The 26,663-nt window shown below is 40.6% G+C and overlaps 1 protein-coding gene across 1 annotated transcript in view; it reads left to right on the top strand.

The window, feature by feature from the left end:
• LOC139764815 (periodic tryptophan protein 2 homolog) overlaps positions 1-26,663 on the top strand; it is a 171,866-nt gene that overhangs the window by 79,494 nt on the left and 65,709 nt on the right. Inside the window, exons 10-11 of the mRNA XM_071691767.1 lie at positions 1,845-1,922; positions 6,016-6,136. Of these exons, the coding sequence (XP_071547868.1) occupies positions 1,845-1,922; positions 6,016-6,136 (199 nt within the window). The remainder of the gene's footprint in view (positions 1-1,844; positions 1,923-6,015; positions 6,137-26,663) is intronic.

Below are 26,663 nucleotides of genomic sequence, written 5' to 3'. Positions count from 1 at the left end.
CGCAAATATACATACCTATACATCTCAATGTACACATATATATACACACACGGACATATACATATATACACATGTACATAATTCATACTGTCTGCCTTTATTTGTTCCCATCGCCACCCCACCACACATGGAATAACAACCCCCTCCCCCCTCATGTGTGCGAGGTAGCGCTAGGAAGACACCAAAGGCCCCATTCGTTCACACTCAGTCTCTAGCTGTCATGTAATAATGCACCGAAACCACAGCTCCCTTTCCACATCCAGGCCCCACACACTTTCCATGGTTTAGCCCAGACGCTTCACATGCCCTGGTTCAATCCATTGACAGCACGTCGACCCCGGTATACCACATCGTTCCAATTCACTCTATTCCTTGCACGCCTTTCACCCTCCTGCATGTTCAGGCCCCGATCACTCAAAATCTTTTTCACTCCATCTTTCCACCTCCAATTTGGTCTCCCACTTCTCCTCGTTCCCTCCACCTCCGACACATATATCCTCTTGGTCAATCTTTCCCCACTCATTCTCTCCATGTGACCAAACCACTTCAAAACACCCTCTTCTGCTCTCTCAACCACACTCTTTTTATTTCCACACATCTCTCTCACCCTTACATTACTTACTCGATCAAACCACCTCACACCACATATTGTCCTCAAACATCCCAATCTGATGCTCTGTACATGCCTTCACCCTCTCAATCAATACCCTCCCATATAATTTACCAGGAATACTCAACAAACTTATACCTCTGTAATTTGAGCACTCACTCTTATCCCCTTTGCCTTTGTACAATGGCACTATGCACGCATTCCGCCAATCCTCAGGCACCTCACTGTGAGTCATACATACATTAAATAACCTTACCAACCAGTCAACAATACAGTCACCCCCTTTTTTAATAAATTCCACTGCAATACCATCCAAACCTGCTGCCTTAGTTAGTATCATACTCATATATTCATGATTACCTAACTGTGCACTATCCCTGCCATTTGGCAAAATGTTAGATGTAGATAGATAGTAGTAGGTAGGTACATTTAGACAGGAACATTAGTTAGTAGTACTTGGTAGGAACATTAGGCAGGAGCATTAGTTAGAAGTAGTCAATTGGAACATTAGGTAGGAGACAATGCAAACACCACATAGACTTACCCTCTGCCATTGGACTCTTAAGGGTGAAGCATGAAAGGCTAAGAAGCAGCACTAGTTTTCACTTGTTAGGGAGACTCTGTTGCTGTGGAAATGGAAATGGAGGGAACAGGCATCATAGATATAGATATAGATAGATTACCAAAGGCCTAAGTTTTAAGAGTCTGGATGTTACCTAGACTACATGTATATGCCATTGCCTTATCTTTCTTTCTCAAGATTCCTTTCTGTAGAGCTCTGGCAGTGCTTATAATGGGCAGGACTACAGGTCAAGAAGTTTAGCAATGTTGTCTACCCTTTCACCATTTCCTGCCCTGTAGAAGTAGCATTAGGTACAAACGATTGAGTCTTTGAGGAAGATTCCTCACTGGGTTGATCCTTATTCTGTTTGTGGAAAGTGATAATAGAGGAAAGGAGGATTTCCAGCACTCTTTCAATGGAAGAGGGATCTCTAGCTCTCTTTTGCTGGAATAGGGATTCTGTTTGATGAAATAGACTTTGTGGGTAGTGCCAGCATGCAGCCTTTTGATGGTTTCACCCTTTTCCTTAGATTCCTCAGCTTTTTGAAATTTGAAGAAACACATTTTTGACATGATGAAATTCAGATTGATAGTGATGAAACTCAGATTGATAGTGAATGAAGTTTCATAAAGTTATATGAACATGCAGTGAACTTCATTTTTGTCTTTACAGGGTCACTTTAACAACATGAGAGTAGTGGTTTATTCCCCAGATGGGCAATATCTGGCAACTGGTGGTGAGGATGGCAAGGTTTGTGACTTTTTTATTGTAACTTGAAGAAGTTCATAAACTCAGCATGATGTGTTTTTAACAGTTGATAACATTAGACAACTATTCTGTGTAACATAAGTATTTGAAAGTGTGTGGTCCTCTTTGCATATATAGCTCTTTTAGCAGTGGTGGTGTTGAAAAAAATAAGATTCCCATTGTGGTTTTCCATATTCTTCTATCCTTCCACTGCAGCAGTTCTAAAATCCACTGTACCCTCTGTGTGTTGGAATTATTTGAATATTCCAAAATAAATTTCCATAATTTTTCATTAGGATTATCTAGACCATAATTTTCTAGATGAATTGATATATAACTCAACATAGAAGTTACTTGTGTACAATATGAGCTTTTGACCCTCAACTCCAACAGTTGTAAATGTATGAGGGGTGACTACCTCCTGTAGATGTAGATATCATTGCCAATTTGCACCTCTATTTCAAGGCTGCCCACTGGGCCTGGGTTTTTGCCAAATTAGCAATGCATAAAGATTACTCCTCACAGTCAGTCATGCTCATGCCATGGTGAGTGGTTTAATGAACACTAACTCCTCCAGCACACATTTCTTTCTCATGTTTGTTCAGACCCTGATCACTCGAAACCATTTTCACTCCATCCTTCCATCTCCCATCTCCCTCTCCTTTTTCCTTCCATTTCTGACAGATATATTCTCTTTGATAGCTTCTTGCTCATTCTCTCCATATGTCCAGACCATTTCAGCATACCCTCTTTATCTCTCTCACCCACATTTTTATTACCCCACTTCTCTCTTACCCTGTTATTACTAACTTGATCATACCACTTTACATCACACATTGTCTGACACATTTCATTTGCAAGACATCCACCCTGCTCTGCTCATTGCCTATTGCCCATGCCATGCATTCTTATAACTGTGTTGGGACTACTGTTTCTTCAAACATGCCCATTTTTTTCTTCCCAGATAATGACCTCTCTTTTTGCAAATTCTTTAGTGCTTCCCAAACCTTCAGCCTGTCACCCACCTTTTGACTCACTTCTGCTTCCCATGGTTCCATTTGGCATTATGATCACTTATCACTCCCAGGTATCTAAAAACTTTGCTTCCTCCAAATTTTCCTTATTCAAACTCACACCTTATTCAAACTAACCAGTCCCTCTTCCCTGTTAAACTTAACCCTGCTTTTATTCACATGCCCTCTCACTTCCTCTATTCACACAATCTTCCAAATTCATTCATCAACTTCTGCAGTTTCTCTTTCAAATTTTCCATCAGTCTTTTTCATCAGCAAACAACAGCTGGCTCACTTCCAATGTTCCATCACCCCCTACAGACTGCATACTTGCCCCTTTCTCTCAGACCTTTGCATTTAACTCCCTCACCACCCCATTCATAAACAAATCAAACAGCCATGGTTATGACAAACACCCTTGCTGCAGACTAACCTTCTTTTGGAACCACTTACTCTCCTCTGTTTCTGCTAGTTCCATGCCTTGCACCCATGATGAAAGCTTCTTACTGCTTCTGGTAACTTTCCTCCCTCTATATATTCTTAAGACCTTCCACAAAGCATCTATGTCAGCCCCATTATGCTTTCTCCAGATCCATAAATGCCACATACAAATCCTACTGTTTCTCCAAGTATTCCTTAGATTCATTCTTTAAAGCAAACACCTGACCCACACATCCTGTATTGCTTGTGAGACCCCATTGTTACCCCCAAATCTGATGTTCTGGACATGTCTTTACCCTCTCAATCACTATTTTCCCTTACAACTTACCCAGTGCACTCAACAGATTTATATCTCTCTGGCTTCAACACCCCCCCTTTACCTTCCTTGTCTTTATACACTGGCACTGTGCATGCATTTTGCCAATCCACAAGCACCTCACCATGAGTTTGATGGTGAAAATTTGATGATGCATAACTTGTAATTATGTTTTGAAAATCATGAGAGAAGACCACATATGACAGGGAAATAGATTGGAAGAGCACTAGAGTACTAGAATGGAGAGAAGCAGGTGAAGGATGCATGGATTGGCTTACGTAAGGGAGACATGTAAGGACTGGGATAAGTGTAGGCTTTTGCCTTGGCTTTTCTCTTGCTGGGAGTTCTCGGAGGAAATGGGCATCAGAGGGTTTTTTTTTTTTTGTTTTTTTTTTTTTGCCGCTGTCTCCCGCGTTTGCGAGGTAGCGCAAGGAAACAGACGAAAGAAATGGCCCAACCCACCCCCATACACATGTATATACATACACGTCCACACATGCAAATATACATACCTACACAGCTTTCCATGGTTTACCCCAGACGCTTCACATGCCTTGATTCAATCCACTGACAGCACGTCAACCCCGGTATACCACATCGATCCAATTCACTCTATTTCTTGCCCTCCTTTCACCCTCCTGCATGTTCAGGCCCCGATCACACAAAATCTTTTTCACTCCATCTTTCCACCTCCAATTTGGTCTCCCACTTCTCCTCGTTCCCTCCACCTCTGACACATATATCCTCTTGGTCAATCTTTCCTCACTCATTCTCTCCATGTGCCCAAACCATTTCAAAACACCCTCTTCTGCTCTCTCAACCACGCTCTTTTTATTTCCACACATCTCTCTTACCCTTACATTACTTACTCGATCAAACCACCTCACACCACACATTGTCCTCAGACATCTCATTTCCAGCACATCCACCCTCCTGCGCACAACTCTATCCATAGCCCACGCCTCGCAACCGTACAACATTGTTGGAACCACTATTCCTTCAAACATACCCATTTTTGCTTTCCGAGATAATGTTCTCGACTTCCACACATTCTTCAAGGCTCCCAGGATTTTCGCCCCCTCCCCCACCCTATGATCCACTTCCGCTTCCATGGTTCCATCCGCTGCCAGATCCACTCCCAGGTATCTAAAACACTTTACTTCCTCCATTTTTCTCCATTCAAACTTACCTCCCAATTGACTTGACCCTCAACCCTACTGTACCTAATATAGATAAACTATATTTGTGATAGTTTTTTTTTGTGTTTCCTAGTTCACTGTTAATACTTTTAAGGGAGATTCTGTTATTCTGATCAAGTAGTTCTTTCTTTCCTGGCATTTGGCTGATGGTGCCATGATTTTACTCAGTTGTGATGCCAGACAATGCTAAACTGACCACACTGTGATTAGCAAAAAGCTAGGTAAAAGCTAGCTGTTGGAGCAATAAAATCTCATACAAAAGTATTCAAGTGGATTAGGGGACTCTAATGTAGAGCTTTAGGATTTGGGGGTTGAAGCCTTTGTGAATAACTTTGGCCAAGTAGATTTTAAGGCTGACTGAACGTTTTTTTGTCAATTTTGTGTAGGGTGGTGTTGAATGTCTTTTGTGTGAGGATATGTTTAGGAACATCGTTAAAAGTTTGTTTATTTTTACTAGTACTGTGAGTTATGTGAAGTTTGTGTGCAGTGTAGTTGCAAAATGACTAATTCTGAAGCCATGCTCTGTACATGAGAGGGGGATATTTTGGTTTAGTTTTGTGGAAAATTTTTCCAAGAGATTGTGATGTTAGAGGATTTCAGGAAAGACACTTATAATGTAGGGAAGTTTCCCAATGTTTAGGGTTTTGCTGTGTAACCAGTTGCTAAATGTCTGTATGTGCTTGGACTATTATCAGGCCAACATGATTTTTATGAAATCTTGATGTCGGCCTTATTGCAGATGGATTCTTAGTAGGTTGTGTTAGATAATTATCAACTTTTCTGTGTATTTTATATTTGAAATTTTGGTACCTTTGACACTCTCCATAGCCTTTTTTTTTCTGTTCATAGGGAACATTAATAATCAGAGTTGGTATCCAGCTCCCTTTTTTGTAATAGGTTGATTAGTTTAAGCTAATTTTTTGTAAATGCATATATCATATAACAATGAAATTATGTACAACTGTTTGTTGTAATTTACATATTAAGATGATTAGGTATATATGAGGCATGCACACTCATAACCACATTAAAATTCTTAGAGGGTTAGGTTTACCCAGTTATGCCACTGTTTCAGTTGTATACGACATGAGCATGATATTAAAATTGATATTGTTTAATTTCAACAGGTTAAGATGTGGTCTACTCAGTCCTCCTTCTGCTTTGTGACATTCTCCGAACACACAGCTGCAGTAACTGGTCTCACCTTTACACAGAGTGGTCGGGCCATTCTTTCCTCCTCACTTGATGGTAAACATTTTTCACACTCATACCTTTGTGGATGGTTTATTGGGTGGTATTGCATTTCGTTTTTACATTCTAGTTAGAGTATGTGTTTAGTACTTACAGGAACTTTGATACTGCCATGTTTAATGTAAGTCTGCATTATATGAGACTTCAGACCTCTGAGAGTTAGTGGCCTCTTAATCCCCATGTTTATTGGGTTTGGATTGTCCCATGAACCATGAGATATTTTTGACCACTGGGAGTTAGTGGCATCTTAACCTCTATGTCACTTGTGACATATTCTTCTTACCCTTTGTTAATCACTTGCAAGATGATTAATGATATGGGTTAGCAAAAGTCCACCGTATGTCCAATCAACTGTCTCCACTTAGCAGGGACATCATTGTCCCAGGTTTATTTGTTGAGACACATTTCATTATTTCTTGGCTACAATGATGGCTAGCTTTGGCTTACTAAATTCCTTCTTCAAAACACAGATAATTGTTCTAGTCTAATTTAACTGGGACAGTCAGAACAATGTAAATGACTTCAATTTAACTGGGACAGTCAGAACAGTGTAAATGACTTCATATGAATTATAGAGGTTGGTTCGTATTCATATATGCTTCTGAGAGTGCATGTGCACTTGTTATGCCTACATAAGGCATGTAAATGAGGATTACTGTTAGGTCAGTTGGTACATATATGGTGTTCCAGCTTATATCATGTCAGTGTTTGCATTGTTCTGGAGTTCACCTTCTTGTGACTTCCTTCACCCATGCTTCTAGTTTTGTCCAATTGTTCACCTTTTCTATGGAGGATTTCAATGTGTGGGCCCCTTACATGGGGAATACCCAGAGGTATGGACTAGAATGATGATGTCTCAGAGGGATGATACTGATCCCCTTCCCAGGATTATGTTACCTGGGGTCAAACATCAGTCAGTCAGTCAAGCCTTTACCATTGGGGTTTTGTCTTCACTGACCTCGAGTAGCACATTATTAAACAAGAGGCTCTCTTAGCTCTATCCTGGAGGAAGGAAGTCTTGCTTTTCATAGGCTGTCTTCCTTGTAGGGTTGGTTGTGTTGGGAGCAAGTCATAGACGAAAAACAACCCTCTAACTCTATCTAAATGGCAGACCCACATCTCGACCTTTGTTGCACAATGAAGCAGTGGAGGACCAGGGTCTTTTGAAGGGCAGGAACAGACAGTAACCCATAGTAGGGCCAAAGTTTTCCCATAAAGGAATGTAAATATTTTTTTCATACATATTCACCATTTCCCGCATCAGTGAGGTAGTGTTAAGAATAAAGGTCTGAGCCTTAGAGGATATATACTCACTTGGCCCCCTTCTCTTTCCCTTCTATTGGAAAACCAAAAATGAGAGGGAAGGATTTCCAGTCGCCTGCTCCCTTCCCTTTTAGTTGCCTTCTATGACATGGGGGAATTCGTGGTAAGTATTCTTTCTCCCCTATTCCCAGGGATAAAATGTAAATATATGCACATCTTTATTGTGAAGCTTCATATCTTCTCCATGTTGTATCATGCCATCTGATATTATCTCCATGTGCAGACATAACAATAATGGAAAGAGGAACAGACTTGAATGGTTTTAGAACCAGCTAGCATAACAGATTGTGCACTAGCTTCACCTTTTTGACTGTATCATGATGTACAAGAGTGATCCATGATATAACGAAATTTATCCATGAATCACTGGTGGGGGATATGAGATAGAATATTAGTGATCCCTTGTTTCTGAAGAATATCATTTTTGGCGAGTATACTGATAATATACTTGTTGAAATCATTGTTGATGGTTGTCCCATCCACTAGGACATAGGCCCCCCAGTATGAATTTTACCACAATGCCAGTGAAATAGTAGCCACCACCTCTTGAATAGGATAGTACTTGATGGGATGTAGTCTTTAGAACCTCAGTAGGGAAAGATCATTATGAATCCCAGAGTCATTTGGGGGGTAGGGGATTAAAGAAATATTTATGTCCCTTTGATTACGTGTCCTAGCTCATTTAGTGATGATAAACTAAGCACATTGGAAGATTATCATTGATTATTTTCTCTCGGTTTAGGACCCATAATTACATGTCATTCATGTCTTGTAAATACCTAAGGGAGGAACCCCACCTAGAGGATAAAAAGACTGATTTGTGCGTAGAGAATTTTAAGGGATTGTTTATCTTGTCCGACTTTGGTAGCAGATTTAGTTTGTGCTTTGCTTTTGTTTTGTGTTTTTAGGTGTGGGGTAGTGAATGACATGTGAATTGTGTGTAATGCAAAGAATGGTTGATGTCTTGTTCAGTGAGAGTGATTCTCCACTCAAGGTAACTAGAGGGTATGAGTTGGCCTTTTGTCTCTCTGGGATTAAATGTGTAATTGAAGACTTCTTTGAAGGTGGAAACATTCTGCTCTAAGTAAGCCATTGCTCCAGTTGTGTAATGTAGTGCTTCTTGTTTGATGTTACACCTGTGGTGTCTAGGTGCTGTAATTGTGAGGTTGTCTGTATATGAGAGGAAATTCATGTTTTGATTTGTGGGAGGTAATCTGATGTCAGATTTAAGAAGGTTGGAGAAAGAATTCTATGGGAATTCAGTTGGGCAGCTTAATGGCTTTAGAAGTGAAGTTATTAGGAGTGACTCTGGTATGGCAGCAGGTTATGATACTGGCCAACTATTTTTGTATTGTTGTGGAGAGTGGTGTTGATTATTTTTTGTTTGAGGATTTGTTGAGAGATAATGTCGAACGCTATGTTAGGTGATATACAACTCAACCTAGCAAGACATTTAGTGCATGTGCTATGCAGCCTGTAACCCTTAAAGAGAGATGTAGTACATGTGCTATGCAGCCTCTAACCCTCAAAGAGAGATTTAGATCATTTGTTGGTACTTGATCAGCTGTGACATATGAATTTCCTTGCCATAATTTTGATTTCATGCTAAATGTAGCATTCATAAATTGTAAAACACTCTACCATAGCAAAATGATGGTAGATAAAGGAATTATTTTTTCTTTTTTCACTCTGCATGGGTATCTTAAAATTCATAAGAATATAATGAATATTTTTTGATTTTTTTATGCACAAAGTGTAGCAATCATAAGTACATACACAAATTTCATCACTCCATAATGGCAAAACAGAGATAGATAAGGAGTATTTTTTTATTTTTCATACTTTTACATGCATATCTTGAATTTTACAAGAATATTGCATGTTTTCAAGAGTTTGTTATTCTCATGTTTTTTGTGCCCACAGTGGTAGCCAAGTTTACTAGTACCTGAAGTTTAAGAATTAACTTATGCTGTGCCGCTGCTAGGCATACAAGGTACTACATGAGTATTATCTGGTAGTATATATACTGAGCAGTGTGGTTTCAGAAGTGGTAGAGGATGTGTGGATCACATGTTTGCTTTGAAGAATGTATGTGAGAAATACTTAGAAAAGCAAATGGATTTGTATGTAGCATTTATGGATCTGGAGAAGGCATATGATATAGTTGATAGAGATGCTCTGTGGAAGGTATTAAGAATATTGTTGCGGGAGGAAAAGCAAATGGATTTGTATGTAGCATTTATGGATCTGGAGAAGGCATATGATATAGTTGATAGAGATGCTCTGTGGAAGGTATTAAGAATATATGGTGTGGGAGGCAAGTTGTTAGAAGCAGTGAAAAGTTTTTATCGAGGATGTAAGGCATGTGTACGTGTAGGAAGAGAGGAAAGTGATTGGTTCTCAGTGAATGTAGGTTTGTGGCAGGGGTGTGTGATGTCTCCATGGTTGTTTAATTTGTGTATGGATGGGGTTGTTAGGGAGTTGAATGCAAGAGTTTTGGAAAGAGGGGCAAGTATGAAGTGTGTTGGGGATGAGAGAGCTTGGGAAGTGAGTCAGTTGTTGTTCGCTGATGATACAGCGCTGGTGGCTGATTCATGTGAGAAACTGCAGAAGCTGGTGACTGAGTTTGGTAAAGTGTGTGAAAGAAGAAAGTTAAGAGTAAATGTGAATAAGAGCAAGGTTATTAGGTACAGTAGGGTTGAGGGTCAAGTCAATTGGGAGGTAAGTTTAAATGGAGAAAAACTGGAGGAAGTAAAGTGTTTTAGATATCTGGGAGTGGATCTGGCAGCGGATGGAACCATGGAAGCGGAAGTGGATCATAGGGTGGGGGAGGGGGCGAAAATCCTGGGAGCCTTGAAGAATGTGTGGAAGTCGAGAACATTATCTCGGAAAGCAAAAATGGGTATGTTTGAAGGAATAGTGGTTCCAACAATGTTGTATGGTTGCGAGGCGTGGGCTATGGATAGAGTTGTGCGCAGGAGGATGGATGTGCTGGAAATGAGATGTTTGAGGACAGTATGTGGTGTGAGGTGGTTTGATCGAGTAAGTAACGTAAGGGTAAGAGAGATGTGTGGAAATAAAAAGAGCATGGTTGAGAGAGCAGAAGAGGGTGTTTTGAAATGGTTTAGGCACATGGAGAGAATGAGTGAGGAAAGACTGACCAAGAGGATATATGTGTCAGAGGTGGAGGGAATGAGGAGAAGTGGGAGACCAAATTGGAGGTGGAAAGATGGAGTGAAAAAGATTTTGTGTGATCGGGGCCTGAACATGCAGGAGGGTGAAAGGAGGGCAAGGAATAGAGTGAATTGGATCGATGTGGTATACCGGGGTTGACGTGCTGTCAGTGGATTGAATCAGGGCATGTGAAGTGTCTGGGGTAAACCATGGAAAGCTGTGTAGGTATGTATATTTGCGTGTGTGGACGTATGTATATACATGTGTATGTGGGTGGGTTGGGCCATTTCTTTCGTCTGTTTCCTTGCGCTACCTCGCAAATGCGGGAGACAGCGACAAAGCTACTACGATGCTACTACGTTTGTGAATCAAGAACCATTGCAACACAAACCTCGCCAGGTGGTAGAGTGTCCCGCAGTGTATCGAGACAGACTTCCCCAGAACTTTTTTTAAAGGGGAAGTAAATGTTTATAGTTGTGTTACTGGAGTGATAGTTTTCATACTTGGTGCTTTGACAAGAAAATAGTGAAATTGGAAAAAATGTAGCTTAGACATTGAAGCTTATTGATACAGTGGTTAAATTGATGAGAACTACTATTGACATTTGTGTAAATAAATTAAACATTTCCTTTCCATAGCCAGAGGTTGAACCATTATGTGACATTCATTTTTTCATTTCATTTCAAGCTAGAAGTTTCAGTTTTCTAAATTGTTTCTTACATTTTTCACATGTATATATATGTATGTGTGTGTGTGTGTATATGTGCGTGTGTGTGTGTGTATGTGTGTGTATGTGTATATATATATGTATATTATCCCTGGGGATAGGGGTGAAAGAATACTTCCCACGCATTCCTCGCGTGTCGTAGAAAGCGACTAGAGGGGACGGGAGCGGGGGGCCAGAAATCCTCCCCTCCTTGTATTTTTTTAACTTTCTAAAATGGGAAACAGAAGAAGGAGTCACGCGGGGAGTGCTCATCCTCCTCGAAGGCTCAGATTGGGGTGCCTAAATGTGTGTGGATGTAACCAAGATGTGAAAAAAGGAGAGATAGGTAGTATGTTTGAGGAAAGGAATCTGGATGTTTTGGCTCTGAGTGAAACGAAGCTCAAGGGTAAAGGGGAAGAGTGGTTTGGGAATGTCTTGGGAGTAAAGTCAGGGGTTAGTGAGAGGACAAGAGCAAGGGAAGGAGTAGCAGTACTCCTGAAACAGGAGTTGTGGAAGTATGTGATAGAATGTAAGAAAGTAAATTCTCGATTAATATGGGTAAAACTGAAAGTTGATGGAGAGAGATGGGTGATTATTGGTGCATATGCACCTGGGCATGAGAAGAAAGATCATGAGAGGCAAGTGTTTTGGGAGCAGCTGAATGAGTGTGTTAGTGGTTTTGATGCACGAGACCTGGTTATAGTGTTGGGTGATTTGAATGCAAAGGTGAGTAATGTGGCAGTTGAGGGAATAATTGGTATACATGGGGTGTTCAGTGTTGTAAATGGAAATGGTGAAGAGCTTGTAGATTTCTGTGCTGAAAAAGGACTGATGATTGGGAATACCTGGTTTAAAAAGCGAGATATACATAAGTATACTTATGTAAGTAGGAGAGATGGCCAGAGAGCGTTATTGGATTACGTGTTAATTGACAGGCGTGCGAAAGAGAGACTTTTGGATGTTAATGTGCTGAGAGGTGCTACTGGAGGGATGTCTGATCATTATCTTGTGGAGGCTAAGGTGAAGATTTGTATGGGTTTTCAGAAAAGAAGAGTGAATGTTGGGGTGAAGAGGGTGGTGAGAGTAAGTGAGCTTGGGAGGGAGACTTGTGTGAGGAAGTACCAGGAGAGACTGAATCCAGAATGGAAAAAGGTGAGAACAATGGAAGTAAGGGGAGTGGGGGAGGAATGGGATGTATTTAGGGAATCATTCAGTGATGGATTGCGCAAAAGATGCTTGTGGCATGAGAAGAGTGGGAGGTGGGTTGATTAGAAAGGGTAGTGAGTGGTGGGATGAAGAAGTAAGAGTATTAGTGAAAGAGAAGAGAGAGGCATTTGGACGATTTTTGCAGGGAAAAAATGAAATTAAGTGGGAGACGTATAAAAGAAAGAGACAGGAGGTCAAGAGAAAGGTGCAACAGGTGAAAAAAAGGGCAAATGAGAGTTGGGGTGAGAGAGTATCATTAAATTTTAGGGAGAATAAAAAGATGTTCTGGAAAGAGGTAAATAAAGTGCGTAAGACAAGGGAGCAAATGGGAACTTCAGTGAAGGGCGCAAATGGGGAGGTGATAACAAGTAATGGTGATGTGAGAAGGAGATGGAGTGAGTATTTTGAAGGTTTGTTGAATGTGTTTGATGATAGAGTGGCAGATATAGGGTGTTTTGGTCGAGGTGGTGTGCAAAGTGCGAGGGTTAGGGAAAATGAGTTGGTAAACAGAGAAGAGGTAGTAAAAGCTTTGCGGAAGATGAAAGCCGGCAAGGCAGCAGGTTTGGATGGTATTGCAGTGGAATTTATTAAAAAAGGGGGTGACTGTATTGTTGACTGGTTGGTAAGGTTATTTAATGTATGTATGACTCATGGTGAGGTGCCTGAGGATTGGCGGAATGCGTGCATAGTGCCATTGTACAAAGGCAAAGGGGATAAGAGTGAGTGCTCAAATTACAGAGGTATAAGTTTGTTGAGTATTCCTGGCAAATTATATGGGAGGATATTGATTGAGAGGGTGAAGGCATGTACAGAGCATCAGATTGGGGAAGAGCAGTGTGGTTTCAGAAGTGGTAGAGGATGTGTGGATCAGGTGTTTGCTTTGAAGAATGTATGTGAGAAATACTTAGAAAAGCAAATGGATTTGTATGTAGCATTTATGGATCTGGAGAAGGCATATGATAGAGTTGATAGAGATGCTCTGTGGAAGGTATTAAGAATATATGGTGTGGGAGGCAAGTTGTTAGAAGCAGTGAAAAGTTTTTATCGAGGATGTAAGGCATGTGTACGTGTAGGAAGAGAGGAAAGTGATTGGTTCTCAGTGAATGTAGGTTTGCGGCAGGGGTGTGTGATGTCTCCATGGTTGTTTGATTTATTTATGGATGGGGTTGTTAGGGAGGTGAATGCAAGAGTTTTGGAAAGAGGGGCAAGTATGAAATCTGTTGGGGATGAGAGAGCTTGGGAAGTGAGTCAGTTGTTGTTCGCTGATGATACAGCGCTGGTGGCTGATTCATGTGAGAAACTGCAGAAGCTGGTGACTGAGTTTGGTAAAGTGTGTGAAAGAAGAAAGTTAAGAGTAAATGTGAATAAGAGCAAGGTTATTAGGTACAGTAGGGTTGAGGGTCAATTCAATTGGGAGGTGAGTTTGAATGGAGAAAAACTGGAGGAAGTGAAGTTTTAGATATCTGGGAGTGGATCTGGCAGCAGATGGAACCATGGAAGCGGAAGTGGATCATAGGGTGGGGGAGGGGGCGAAAATTCTGGGAGCCTTAAAGAATGTGTGGAAGTCGAGAACATTATCTCGGAAAGCAAAAATGGGTATGTTTGAAGGAATAGTGGTTCCAACAATGTTGTATGGTTGCGAGGCGTGGACTATGGATAGAGTTGTGCGCAGGAGGATGGATGTGCTGGAAATGAGATGTTTGAGGACAATGTGTGGTGTGAGGTGGTTTGATCGAGTAAGTAACGTAAGGGTAAGAGAGATGTGTGGAAATAAAAAGAGCGTGGTTGAGAGAGCAGAAGAGGGTGTTTTGAAATGGTTTGGTCATATGGAGAGAATGAGTGAGGAAAGATTGACCAAGAGGATATATGTGTCGGAGGTGGAGGGAACGAGGAGAAGAGGGAGACCAAATTGGAGGTGGAAAGATGGAGTGAAAAAGATTTTGTGTGATCGGGGCCTGAACATGCAGGAGGGTGAAAGGAGGGCAAAGAATAGAGTGAATTGGAGCGATGTGGTATACCGGGGTTGACGTGCTGTCAGTGGATTGAATCAAGGCATGTGTATGGGGGTGGGTTGGGCCATTTCTTTCGTCTGTTTCCTTGCACTACCTCGCAAACGCGGGAGACAGCGACAGAGCAAAAAAAAAAAGAAAAAAATATATATACTGAGATGCATTGTAATTTAGAAGTTTTTTTACAAACACATATTGATACTGAGGGTTTGCAAAGGAAAGATGGTATCTCATAAGTGATACAGCTTCAAAAATTGAAAATTATGTGAGGACATAGATCTTATACAGGTTCCCCATATGTTACTAGTGTATGGAAAATGTTTGCAACTGAATTTAAACAGCAACAGACCTCTGGGTCTTAATGAGAATTGTGATAGTGGAAGAAAGCTTGTGGATAAATATGGTAGGAGGAGAAAGACATTCAGATTTTTCTAAGAGGAGACCTGTAAACTTATCCTTTAGATAAGAAAGTACAGAAAATGTAATTTGTTCATTTTTTTTTTTTTTTTTTTGCCGCTGTCTCCCGCGTTTGCGAGGTAGTGCAAGGAAACAGACGAAAGAAATGGCCCAGCCCCCCCCATACACATGCCTTGATTCAACCCACTGACAGCACGTCAACCCCGGTATACCACATCGCTCCAATTTTACTCTATTCTTTGCCCTCCTTTCACCCTCCTGCATGTTCAGGCCCCGATCACACAAAATCTTTTTCACTCCATCTTTCCACCTCCAATTTGGTCTCCCTCTTCTCCTCGTTCCCTCCACCTCCGACACATATATCCTCTTGGTCAATCTTTCCTCACTCATTCTCTCCATGTGACCAAACCATTTCAAAACACCCTCTTCTGCTCTCTCAACCACGCTCTTTTTATTTCCACACATCTCTCTTACCCTTACGTTACTTACTCGATCAAACCACCTCACACCACACATTGTCCTCAAACATCTCATTTCCAGCACATCCATCCTCCTGCGCACAACGCTATCCATAGTCCACGCCTCCCAGCCATACAACATTGTTGGAACCACTATTCCTTCAAACATACCCATTTTTGCTTTCCGAGATAATGTTCTCGACTTCCACACATTCTTCAAGGCTCCCAGAATTTTTGCCCCCTCCCCCACCCTATGATCCACTTCCGCTTCCATGGTTCCATCCGCTGCCAGATCCACTCCCAGATATCTAAAACACTTCACTTCCTCCAGTTTTTCTCCATTCAAACTCACCTCCCAATTGAATTGACCCTCAACCCTACTGTACCTAATAACCTTGCTCTTATTCACATTTACTCTTAACTTTCTTCTTTCACACACTTTACCAAACTCAGTCACCAGCTTCTGCAGTTTCTCACATGAATCAGCCACCAGCGCTGTATCATCAGCGAACAACAACTGACTCACTTCCCAAGCTCTCTCATCCCCAACAGATTTCATACTTGCCCCTCTTTCCAAAACTCTTGCATTCACCTCCCTAACAACCCCATCCATAAATAAATCAAACAACCATGGAGACATCACACACCCCTGCCGCAAACCTACATTCACTGAGAACCAATCACTTTCCTCTCTTCCTACACGTACACATGCCTTACATCCTCGATAAAAACTTTTCACTGCTTCTAACAACTTTCCTCCCACACCATATATTATTAATACCTTCCACAGAGCATCTCTATCAACTCTATCATATGCCTTCTCCAGATCCATAAATGCTACATACAAATCCATTTGCTTTTCTAAATATTTCTCACATACATTCTTCAAAGCAAACACCTGATCCACACATCCTCTACCACTTCTGAAACCACACTGCTCTTCCCCAATCTGATGCTCTGTACATGCCTTCACCCTCTCAATCAATACCCTCCCATATAATTTGCCAGGAATACTCAACAAACTTATACCTCTGTAATTTGAGCACTCACTCTTATCCCCTTTGCCTTTGTACAATGGCACTATGCACGCATTCCGCCAATCCTCAGGCACCTCACCATGAGTCATACATACATTAAATAACCTTACCAACCAGTCAACAATACAGTCACCCCCTTTTTTAATAAATTCCACTGCAATACCATCCAAACCTGCTGCCTTGCCGGCTTTCATCTTCCGCAAAGCTTTTACTACCTCTTCTCTGTTTACCAACTCATTTTCCCTAACCCTCGCACTTTGCACACCACCTCGACCAAAACACCCTATATCTGCCACTCTATCATCAAACACATTCAACAAACCTTCAAAATACTCACTCCATCTCCTTCTCACATCACCACTACTTGTTATCACCTCCCCATTTGCGCCCTTCACTGAAGTTCCCATTTGCTCCCTTGTCTTATGCACTTTATTTACCTCCTTCCAGAACATCTTTTTATTCTCCCTAAGATTTAATGATACTCTCTCACCCCAACTCTCATTTGCCCTTTTTTTCACCTCTTGCACCTTTCTCTTGACCTCCTGTCTCTTTTTTTTATACGTCTCCCACTCAATTGCATTTTTTCCCTGCAAAAATCGTCCAAATGCCTCTCTCTTCTCTTTTACGAATACTCTTACTTCTTCATCCCACCACTCACTACCCTTTCTAATCAACCCACCTCCCACTCTTCTCATGCCACAAGCATCTTTTGCGCAATCCATCACTGATTCCCTAAATACATCCCATTCCTCCCCCACTCCCCTTACTTCCATTGTTCTCACCTTTTTCCATTCTGTACTCAGTCTCTCCTGGTACTTCCTCACACAAGTCTCCTTCCCAAGCTCACTTACTCTCACCACCCTCTTCACCCCAACATTCACTCTTCTTTTCTGAAAACCCATACAAATCTTCACCTTAGCCTCCACAAGATAATGATCAGACATCCCTCCAGTTGCACCTCTCAGCACATTAACATCCAAAAGTCTCTCATTCGCACGCCTGTCAATTAACACGTAATCCAATAACGCTCTCTGGCCATCTCTCCTACTTACATAAGTATACTTATGTATATCTCGCTTTTTAAACCAGGTATTCCCAATCATCAGTCCTTTTTCAGCACATAAATCTACAAGCTCTTCACCATTTCCATTTACAACACTGAACACCCCATGTATACCAATTATTCCCTCAACTGCCACATTACTCACCTTTGCATTCAAATCACCCAACACTATAACCCGGTCTCGTGCATCAAAACCACTAACACACTCATTCAGCTGCTCCCAGAACACTTGCCTCTCATGATCTTTCTTCTCATGCCCAGGTGCATATGCACCAATAATCACCCATCTTTCTCCATCAACTTTCAGTTTTACCCATATTAATCGAGAATTTACTTTCTTACATTCTATCACATACTTCCACAACTCCTGTTTCAGGAGTACTGCTACTCCTTCCCTTGCTCTTGTCCTCTCACTAACCCCTGACTTTACTCCCAAGACATTCCCAAACCACTCTTCCCCTTTACCCTTGAGCTTCGTTTCACTCAGAGCCAAAACATCCAGATTCCTTTCCTCAAACATACTACCTATCTCTCCTTTTTTCACATCTTGGTTACATCCACACACATTTAGGCACCCCAATCTGAGCCTTCGAGGAGGATGAGCACTCCCCGCGTGACTCCTTCTTGTGTTTCCCAATTTAGAAAGTTAAAAAAATACAAGGAGGGGAGGATTTCTGGCCCCCCGCTCCCGTCCCCTCTAGTCGCTTTCTACGACACGCGAGGAATGCGTGGGAAGTACTCTTTCACCCCTATCCCCAGGGATAATATACATATATATATACACATACACCCACATACACACACACATGCACATATACACACACACACACATACATATATATACATGTGAAAAAATGTAAGAAACAATTTAGAAAACTGAAACTTCTAGCTTGAAATGAAATGAAAAAATGAATGTCACATAATGGTTCAACCTCTGGCTATGGAAAGGAAATGTTTAATTTATTTACACAAACGTCAATAGTAGTTCTCATCAATTTAACCACTGTATCAATAAGCTTCAATGTCTAAGCTACATTTTTTCCAATTTCACTATTTTCTTGTCAAAGCACCATGTATGAAAACTATCACTCCAGTAACACAACTATAAACATTTACTTCCCCTTTGTTCATATGAAGCAAAATATTTATCAAGTCTATGCTTAAATGTGTGTATTGTTTTGCTTTCAGCTGCTGTAATTGGTAAATCATTCCATATGTTGATAATCTTGTTGAAGGAAAATCTTTACCTCATTCAAGGTGAAACACTTGCCCATGAGTTTATATCCATTACTATAAGTGATATTAAATGAATCTCTCCTTAAGTAGCTTGTTGAATTGATATTAAATCCTTTAATGATTTTGAATGCTTTTATTAGATCACTTCATAATCTTTCTACCAAGCTAGATGTGAAGACCATTGATATTTGCTGGTCTAGAATATTGTAATTTTTTTTGCATCTTTTGTGTTGACCAGTGCTACAGGCTATATTGAAAGTTCCCTCAAAAGTGATCTGCCATTGATCACTAGTACCAAACTTTTCTCTTAATTCAACAAGTGAATGTGATCCTCATTTGTAGCTTGTACTGAATCTAATATCTTTTCATTGTGAGTAGATTTCTCAACTAATTGTTTTAGGGCTTTATCAAGCAAATTATATATCAAGAAAGAGATTCTCCCCACTTAGATATGTTAAAATCTCTCAATGTGACAAAATTTTATCCATTACAAATTTCTACCAATTGATCATAGTCATTCATTTGCCTGTGATGTCTGTGCTAGAGACCCATGAACTAATCCTTCTGCTATTTTCGTACGAAGCTTATCTTTAATTTCAGCAAAATAGAATTGATTTTAGCAGCAGATACATTTTTCAGCAGGGGATTAAGATGAGATTTAATGCAGAACAAGACACTACTGCCTTTTTTGTTTTCCTTATCACTGTTAAACAGAGTGTGCCCAGGCTTTGGTGTTTGAAAACAGTGCATGGGATAGTGCCACAAATGTTAATGGCTCTGTGTATATATATACTTCTGCTGCAGTAAACAGAAGAAAATTTACCATAATTTATACACTCAGTAAATCGTAAAATAATCACTGCAATATACATGCCTCAGCTACAGTGAAAGGGTTAAGTTTAGGCTTTTCTTTCGTTGGGTTTTTGTTATTCTTTAAGCCCCTCCTCCTTTATGTGTGTATGTTGTTTGATGCTTGTAGGGCTTTGTCCATAGTTGAGAAATGTAGGTTTTGAAGGATAGAAAAATGTGCATCTAATGTATGACAGACCTCCATGAGCATCCATATAGTGTTCCTTTCCTTCCTTCCCCCTTTTCTTTTCAGAAGACATTTTTTGATTCTGAACAAGAAAATGCTGAAGGCACGGACTTCAGTCATCAGTGAGGGAATGTTGGGGTCATGCCCTGCCTCATAGGACTAATGCTGTGACATCATGGACCTGTGTTAAGTTGTTCTGATTGAACATATGATGGCCTTATATGGTTTAGGATAATTGATGGTGCTGAATCCTATTAGATGCAGATCATACTTTAGACTAGAATGTTGTAACCCTGTACTTAGCAACATCTCTCAGAGATGCTAATAGAGTTATACCTGAAGCGTAGATATGGAGATATGTATTGTATTTGAGGTGGAAGGAAGTATGTTAGACATTTGACTTCATGTCAGTTTTAATTAGGGATGAAAAACATGTTTGATTCACATAAAAGCAATCTAGATGGTGGGTTATGTTCAATGGTTGATACTTTATTAGCAGTTGTGATGGGATATTATATTCAGTGGTTAGTACTCTATTATTAGTGGTTGTGATGGTTAGTTTTAGTCTGTAATTGGTATTTGATTATATCAAGTTATGTTAGATTAGATTCAGTGGTTGGTACTCTGTTATTAGCAGTTTTGATGGTAGGTCATATTCAGTGGTTGGTACTTTATTTATTAGCAGTTATGACAGTAGGTTATATTCTGTTTGGTACTTTATTATTAGCAGTTTTGACAGCAGGTTACATTCATTGGTTGGTACTATTACTAACATTTATGAGAATAGGTTATATTCAGTGGTTGGTACTTTATTATTAGCGGTTGTGACAGTAGGTTGTATTCAGCGGTTGGTACTTTGTTATTTGCAGTTGTCATGGTAAAGAAAGGGGCCAAGTGAGGATATTTCCTCAAAGGCTCAGTCATCTGTTCTTAATGCTACCTTGCTAATGCAGGAAATGGTGAATAGTATAGAAAAAACAACAACTTTATATTGATGATCTCTCCTTGGATCATGTAGAGAGTGATTTTATGGACACTGACTCTCCCAGCCCTGAAAATTAACCAAAATGAGGCAGGAGAAGGCGTCTAGCAAAAGTGGAGGCAGTGTTGCCAGTACCCACATGAGCTTGACAACGCTGCATCTGACATATGTGATTTGTAATTTGACAAACTTGCATTATTTTGCTGTCATTTGAAATTTATAAGTGAAAAACATTGATAATTATCCCTGGGGATAGGGGAGAAAGAATATTTCTCACGTATTCCCTGCGTGTCATAGAAGGAACTAAAGGGGAGGGAGCAGGGGGCTGGAAATCCTCCCTTCTCATTTTTGACTTTCCAAAAGAAGGAACAGAGAAGGAGGCCAAGTGAGGATTTCCATCAAAGGCTCAGTCATCGTTTCTTAACGCTACCTCGCTAATGTGGGAGATGGCAAATAGTATGAAAAAAACAAAAACAAAACATAATAACAATCTGTCATAAATTTTTTGGTATACTTAATTTTAAAGATAAACATGCATTGTGGCAACTCCTTTTACGTCCAGACTTTACATCTACTTTTTTGAAGTGTTTTGAAATTTCTGCAAAACTTCATTAAATGAAATGAGTAGATGAAATATACTGCTAAAGTGATTTTTCTCATTTTTATGAAAATATCATGTGTGAAAGAAGAAAGTTTAGAGGAAATGTGAATAAGACCAAGGTTATTAGGTTCAGTAGGGTTGAGGGACAAGCTAATTAGGAGGTAAGTTTGAATGGAGAAAAAATGAAGGAAGTGAAATGTTTTGGATATCTGGGAGTGGACTTAGCAACGGATGGAACCATGTAAGGGGAAGGGAGTGTCAGGGTGGGGGAGGGAGCGAAGTTTTTGGGTGCATTGAAGAATTTGTGGAAGGTGAGAACATTATCTTGGAGAGCAAAAGTGCGTATGTTTGAAGGAATAGTGGTTTCAACAATGTTATGTGGTTATGAGGCTTGGGTTATAAATAGGGTTGTGTGGAGGAGGGTGGATGTGTTGGAAATGAAATGTTTAAGGACAATATGTGGTGTGAGATGGTTTGATTGAGTAAGTGATGAAAGGGTAAGAGAGATGTGTGGTAATAAAAAGAGTGGTTGAGAGAGGATAAGAGGGTGTATTGAAATGGTTTGGACACATGGAGAGAATGAGTGAGGAAAGATTGACAAAGAGGATAGATATGTCAGTGGTGGAGGTGGAAGGATAGGGTGAAAAAGATTTTGAGCGATCAGGGCCTGAACATACTGGAGGGTGAAAGGCATGCAAGGAATGGAGTGAATTTGAACGTTGTGGTATACTGGGGTGGACGTGCTGTCAGCGGATTGAACCAGGGCATGTGAAGCGTCTGTGGTAAACCATGGAAAGGTCTGTGGGGCCTGGATGTGGAAAGGGAGCTATGGTTTTGGTGCATTACACATGACAGCTAGAGACTGAGTGTGAATGAATGTGGCCTTTTTTTGTCTGTTCCTGGCACTACCTCGCTGGGGGAATACTATTTCGTGTGTGGTGGGGTGGTGACAGAAATGGATGAAGGCAGCAAGTATGGATATGTACATGTGTATATATGTATATGTGTGTGTGTATATATATGTTGAAATGTATATTTATGTATATGTGCATGTGTGGGCGTCTGTTTATATACATGTGTATGTGGGTGGGTTGGGCCATTCCTTGTCTGTTTCCTTGTGATACCTCGCTAACGCGGGAGACAGTGGTTAAGTATGATAAATGCAAATATGAATATCATTGAAGTTCTAAAGTTTAGTGCTCATTTAAGCAATTTGAAGTCTGAGGTTCACATGGTTGGAAGGTAAACCTAAGTGTGGATCCAAGGGGTTAATGATAATTTGTAAATTAGTAATTGTGTGTGTGTAGCAGTATCATAACCAATGAGATTAGGTGCTGCTGCTCTGTAAATAGGCTTCAATTGGGGAGAATTGTCAAGTTTCAATACCTGAAAGGCATACTGTATTTTTCTGGAGTATCCATGTTTCACCTTCCTTCTTGTGGTGACCTTGTCACTACACCTCATAGGGGTGGAACTAAAGGGGGAGGCATTGCCTCTCTCCATCAGGGCAATCCTTTTATTTACAGACAAACACCCAACGTATGCTGTGAATATTTAGTTTTTTGGAAAATTTTGGAGTCTCGTTGCCTGTGGAAACACTACACTGGAGTTGCCCTTTGCCATTGGCCTGTCAAGGGTGAGGCACAGATGCTTAAGAAATGGAAATGGAGTCTACCATTTATGTTGCGGAGCAAAAGAGATTAGATATAGTAATGAAAAGGGCAGTGCTTGGTGGACAAAAGTGATCAGAATTACTGTAGAAGAGAAGAAAAAGGCATAGAGTAGGTTGCTTGTTAGGAATGTACAATTGGAAGTTCAGCAAAGAAGCTGATAGAGGAAAGCACAGAAAGAGTAGATGAAGATTTTGGAAGAAAGTCAAGTGACACATTTTGTGATAAAAAGAAACTGTACTGGAAGGAGATGAAAGAGGAAAGAGATGGAAATATTAATGCAAGAAGTAAGGAATGGGAGTTGCTAAATCAAAAGGAGGAAGTGAAAGGAAGATGGAAAGAGTATTTTGAAAAGCTGATGAATGTGGGAGAAGGGGAAACAACAGTTGTTACATGCATAAGTGTGTAGGATGGAAGACGATACAAATGCAAAGGCATATAAAAAAAAAAAGGGAGGTGAAAAGGTCAGTACTAAGGCTGAAGGTAGGAAAGGCACCTGGGGTGGATGGGATTACAACTGAAATGCTAGAGTATGAAGGAGAAAGTGTGATATAAAGGCACCTGGAGTAGATGGGATTATAGCCGAAATTCTGAAGTATGGAGGAGAAAGTGTGATGGAGTGGATGCATCTAATATGTAATTTAGCATGGAAACAGAAGGTTGTTTCTGAGAATTGGGTGAAAGCTATTATTGCTCCTTTATTCAAAGGAAAAGGAGCTAAGGATGTACATAGTAATTAGGGAGTAAGTCTGTTAAGTATACCAGAATGTTGATTGATAGAGTGATGGAAGTTACTGAATGCAGAATAAGTTAAGAGCAAGGGGGTTTAAGAAAGGTAGGGAATATATGGATCAGATTCTTGTGATAAAATGACCATGGAAATGTATTTAGTAAAAAGTAAGAAGTTGTATGCAGCTTTTATGGATCTAGATAAAGCATATGACAGTTGAATGGAATGCTTTATGGAATGTGTTAAGGATATTTTGGTTAGGGGGACAATTGATGGATGGTGTGAAAGCCTTCTATAGAGGAGCCATTGCATGTGAACAAGTGGATGGAAAGTTTAGCAAATGTTTTGGTATACATGAAAGTGTGAGGCAGAGCTGTGTGATGTTACTTCGGTGAGAGTAAGAGAGCTTGGAAAGGGGACTTGTGTGAGAAAGTACCAGAAGAGATTGAGTGCAGAATGGCAAAATGTGAGAGCAGATGACATAAGGGGAGTGGAGGGAGGAATGGGATGTATTTAGGGAAGAAGTGATGGCTAGTGCAAAAGATGCATGGGTCATGAGAAAGGTGGGAGGTGAGCAGATAAGAAAGTGTAGTGAGTGATGGGATGAAGAAGTAAGATTGTTAGTGAAAGAGAAAAGAGAGGCTTTTGGACAATTTTGCAGGGTAGTGCAAATGACTGGGAGATGTATAAAAGGATGTGGCTGGAGGTCAAAAGAAAGGTGCAAGAGGTGAAAAAGAAGGTAAATGAGAGTTGGGGTGAGAATCATTAAATTTTAGGGAGAATAAAAAGATGTTTTGGAAGGAGGTAAATAAAGTGCGTGAGACAAGAGAATGAATGGGAACATCGATGAAGAGGGGAAATGGGGAGGTAATAACAAGTAGTGGTGAAGTGAGAAGGAGATAGAGTGAGTAATTGAAGGTTTGTTGAATGTGTTTGATGATAGAGTGGCAGATATAGGGTGGTTTGGTTTGGGTGGTGTGTGAAGTGAAAGGGTCAGGGAGAATGGTTTGGTGAACAGAGAAGAGATAGTCAAAGCTATGCAGAAGATGAAAGCCAGCATGATAGTGGGTTTGGATGGTATTGCAGTGGAATGTATTAAAAAAGGGGGTGACTGTGTTGTTGACAGATTGGTAAGGATATTCAATGTATGTATGGATCATGGTGAAGTCCCTGAGGATTGGCAGAATGCATGCATAGTGCCATTGTACAAAGGCAAAGGGGATAAAGGTGAGTGTTCAAATTACAGAGGCATAGGTTTGTTGAGTATTTCTGGGAAATTATATTGGGGAAGAGCAATGTGGTTTCAGAAGTGATTGAGGATGTGGATCAGTTGTTTGCTTTGAAGAATGTATGTGAAAAATACTTAGAAAAACAGATGGATATGTATGTAGCATTTATGGATCTGAGAAGGCATATGATAGGGTTGATAGAGATGCTTTGTGGAAGGTTTTAAGAGTATGTTGTGTGGGAGGTAAGTTGCTAGAAGCAGTGAAGCAGTGAAAAGTTTTTATCGAGGATGTAAGGCATGTGTACGAGTAGGAAGGGAGGAAAGTGATTGGTTCCCAGTGAATGTCAGTTTGCGGCAGGAGTGCGTGATGTCTCCATGGTTGTTTAATTTGTTTATGGATGGGGTGGTTAGGGAGGTAAATTTAAGAGTTTTAGAGAGGGGTAAGTATGCAGTCTTGTGGATGAGAGGGCTTGGGAAGTGAGTCACTTGTTCGCTGATGATACAGCGCTTGTGGCTGATTTGGGTCAGAAACTGCAGAAGTTGGTGACCAAGTTTGGTAAAGTGTGTGGAAGAAGAAAGTTGAGAGTAAATGTGAGTAAAAGTAAGGTTAATATATTAGGCACAGTAGGGTTGAGGGACAAGTTAACTGGGAGGTGAGTTTGAATGGAGAAAAACTGGAGGAAGTGAATTGTTTTAGATATCTGGGAGTGGACTTAACAGTGGATGAAACCATGGAAGCAGAAGTGAGTCACAGGGTGGGGGAGGGAGCGATGGTTCTGGGAGCGATAAAGAATATGTGGAAGGCAAGAATGTTATCCCGGAGAGCAAAAATGGGTATGCTTAAAGGAATAGTGATTCCAACAATGTTGTATGGTTGCAAGGCATGGGCTATAGATAGGATTGTGGAGAGGGGGGTGGATGTGTTGGAAATGAAGTGTTTGAGGACAATATGTGGTGTGAGGTGGTTTGACTAAGTAATGAAAGGGTAAGGGAGATGTGTGGCAATGAAAAGAGTGTGGTTGAGAGAGCAGAAGAGGGCTTGTTGAAATGTTTTGATCATATGGAAAGAATTAGTGAGGAACGATTGACAAAGACGATGTATGTATCAGAGGTGCAGGGAGGAAGAAGCGAGAGACCAAATTGGAGGTGGAAGGATGGAATTTAAAAGATTTTGAGTGATTAGGGCCTGAACATACAGGAGGATGAAAGGCATGCAAAGAATAGAGTGAATTAGAATGATGTGGTGTACCAGGGTCAATGTGCTGTCAGTGAATTGAAAGAGGGCATGTGAAGCGTCTGGGGTAAGCCATAGAAAGTTCTGTGGGGCCTGGGTGTAGAAATGGAGCTGTGGTTTCGGTGCATTACACATGATCGCTAGAGACTGAGTGTGAATGAATGTGGCCTTTTTTTTGTCTTTGATAAGTGCTACTTCACTGGAGATGGGGATGCTATTTCATGTGTGGCTGGGTGGAGACAGGGATGGATGAAGGCAGCAAGTATGAATATGTACATGTGTATATATGTATATGTTTGTGTTTGTATATGGCAAAATGTATATGTATGTATATGTGCGTGTGTGGGCGTTTATGTATAATTGGTGTACATGGGGTTTTCAGTGTTGTAAATATAAATGAAGAGCTTGTAGATT

Source organism: Panulirus ornatus, chromosome 4 (assembly GCF_036320965.1).
Source record: "Panulirus ornatus isolate Po-2019 chromosome 4, ASM3632096v1, whole genome shotgun sequence".
In the NCBI taxonomy this organism is placed as follows: domain Eukaryota; kingdom Metazoa; phylum Arthropoda; class Malacostraca; order Decapoda; family Palinuridae; genus Panulirus; species Panulirus ornatus.
This window is presented reverse-complemented; position numbering and strand designations above follow the sequence as displayed.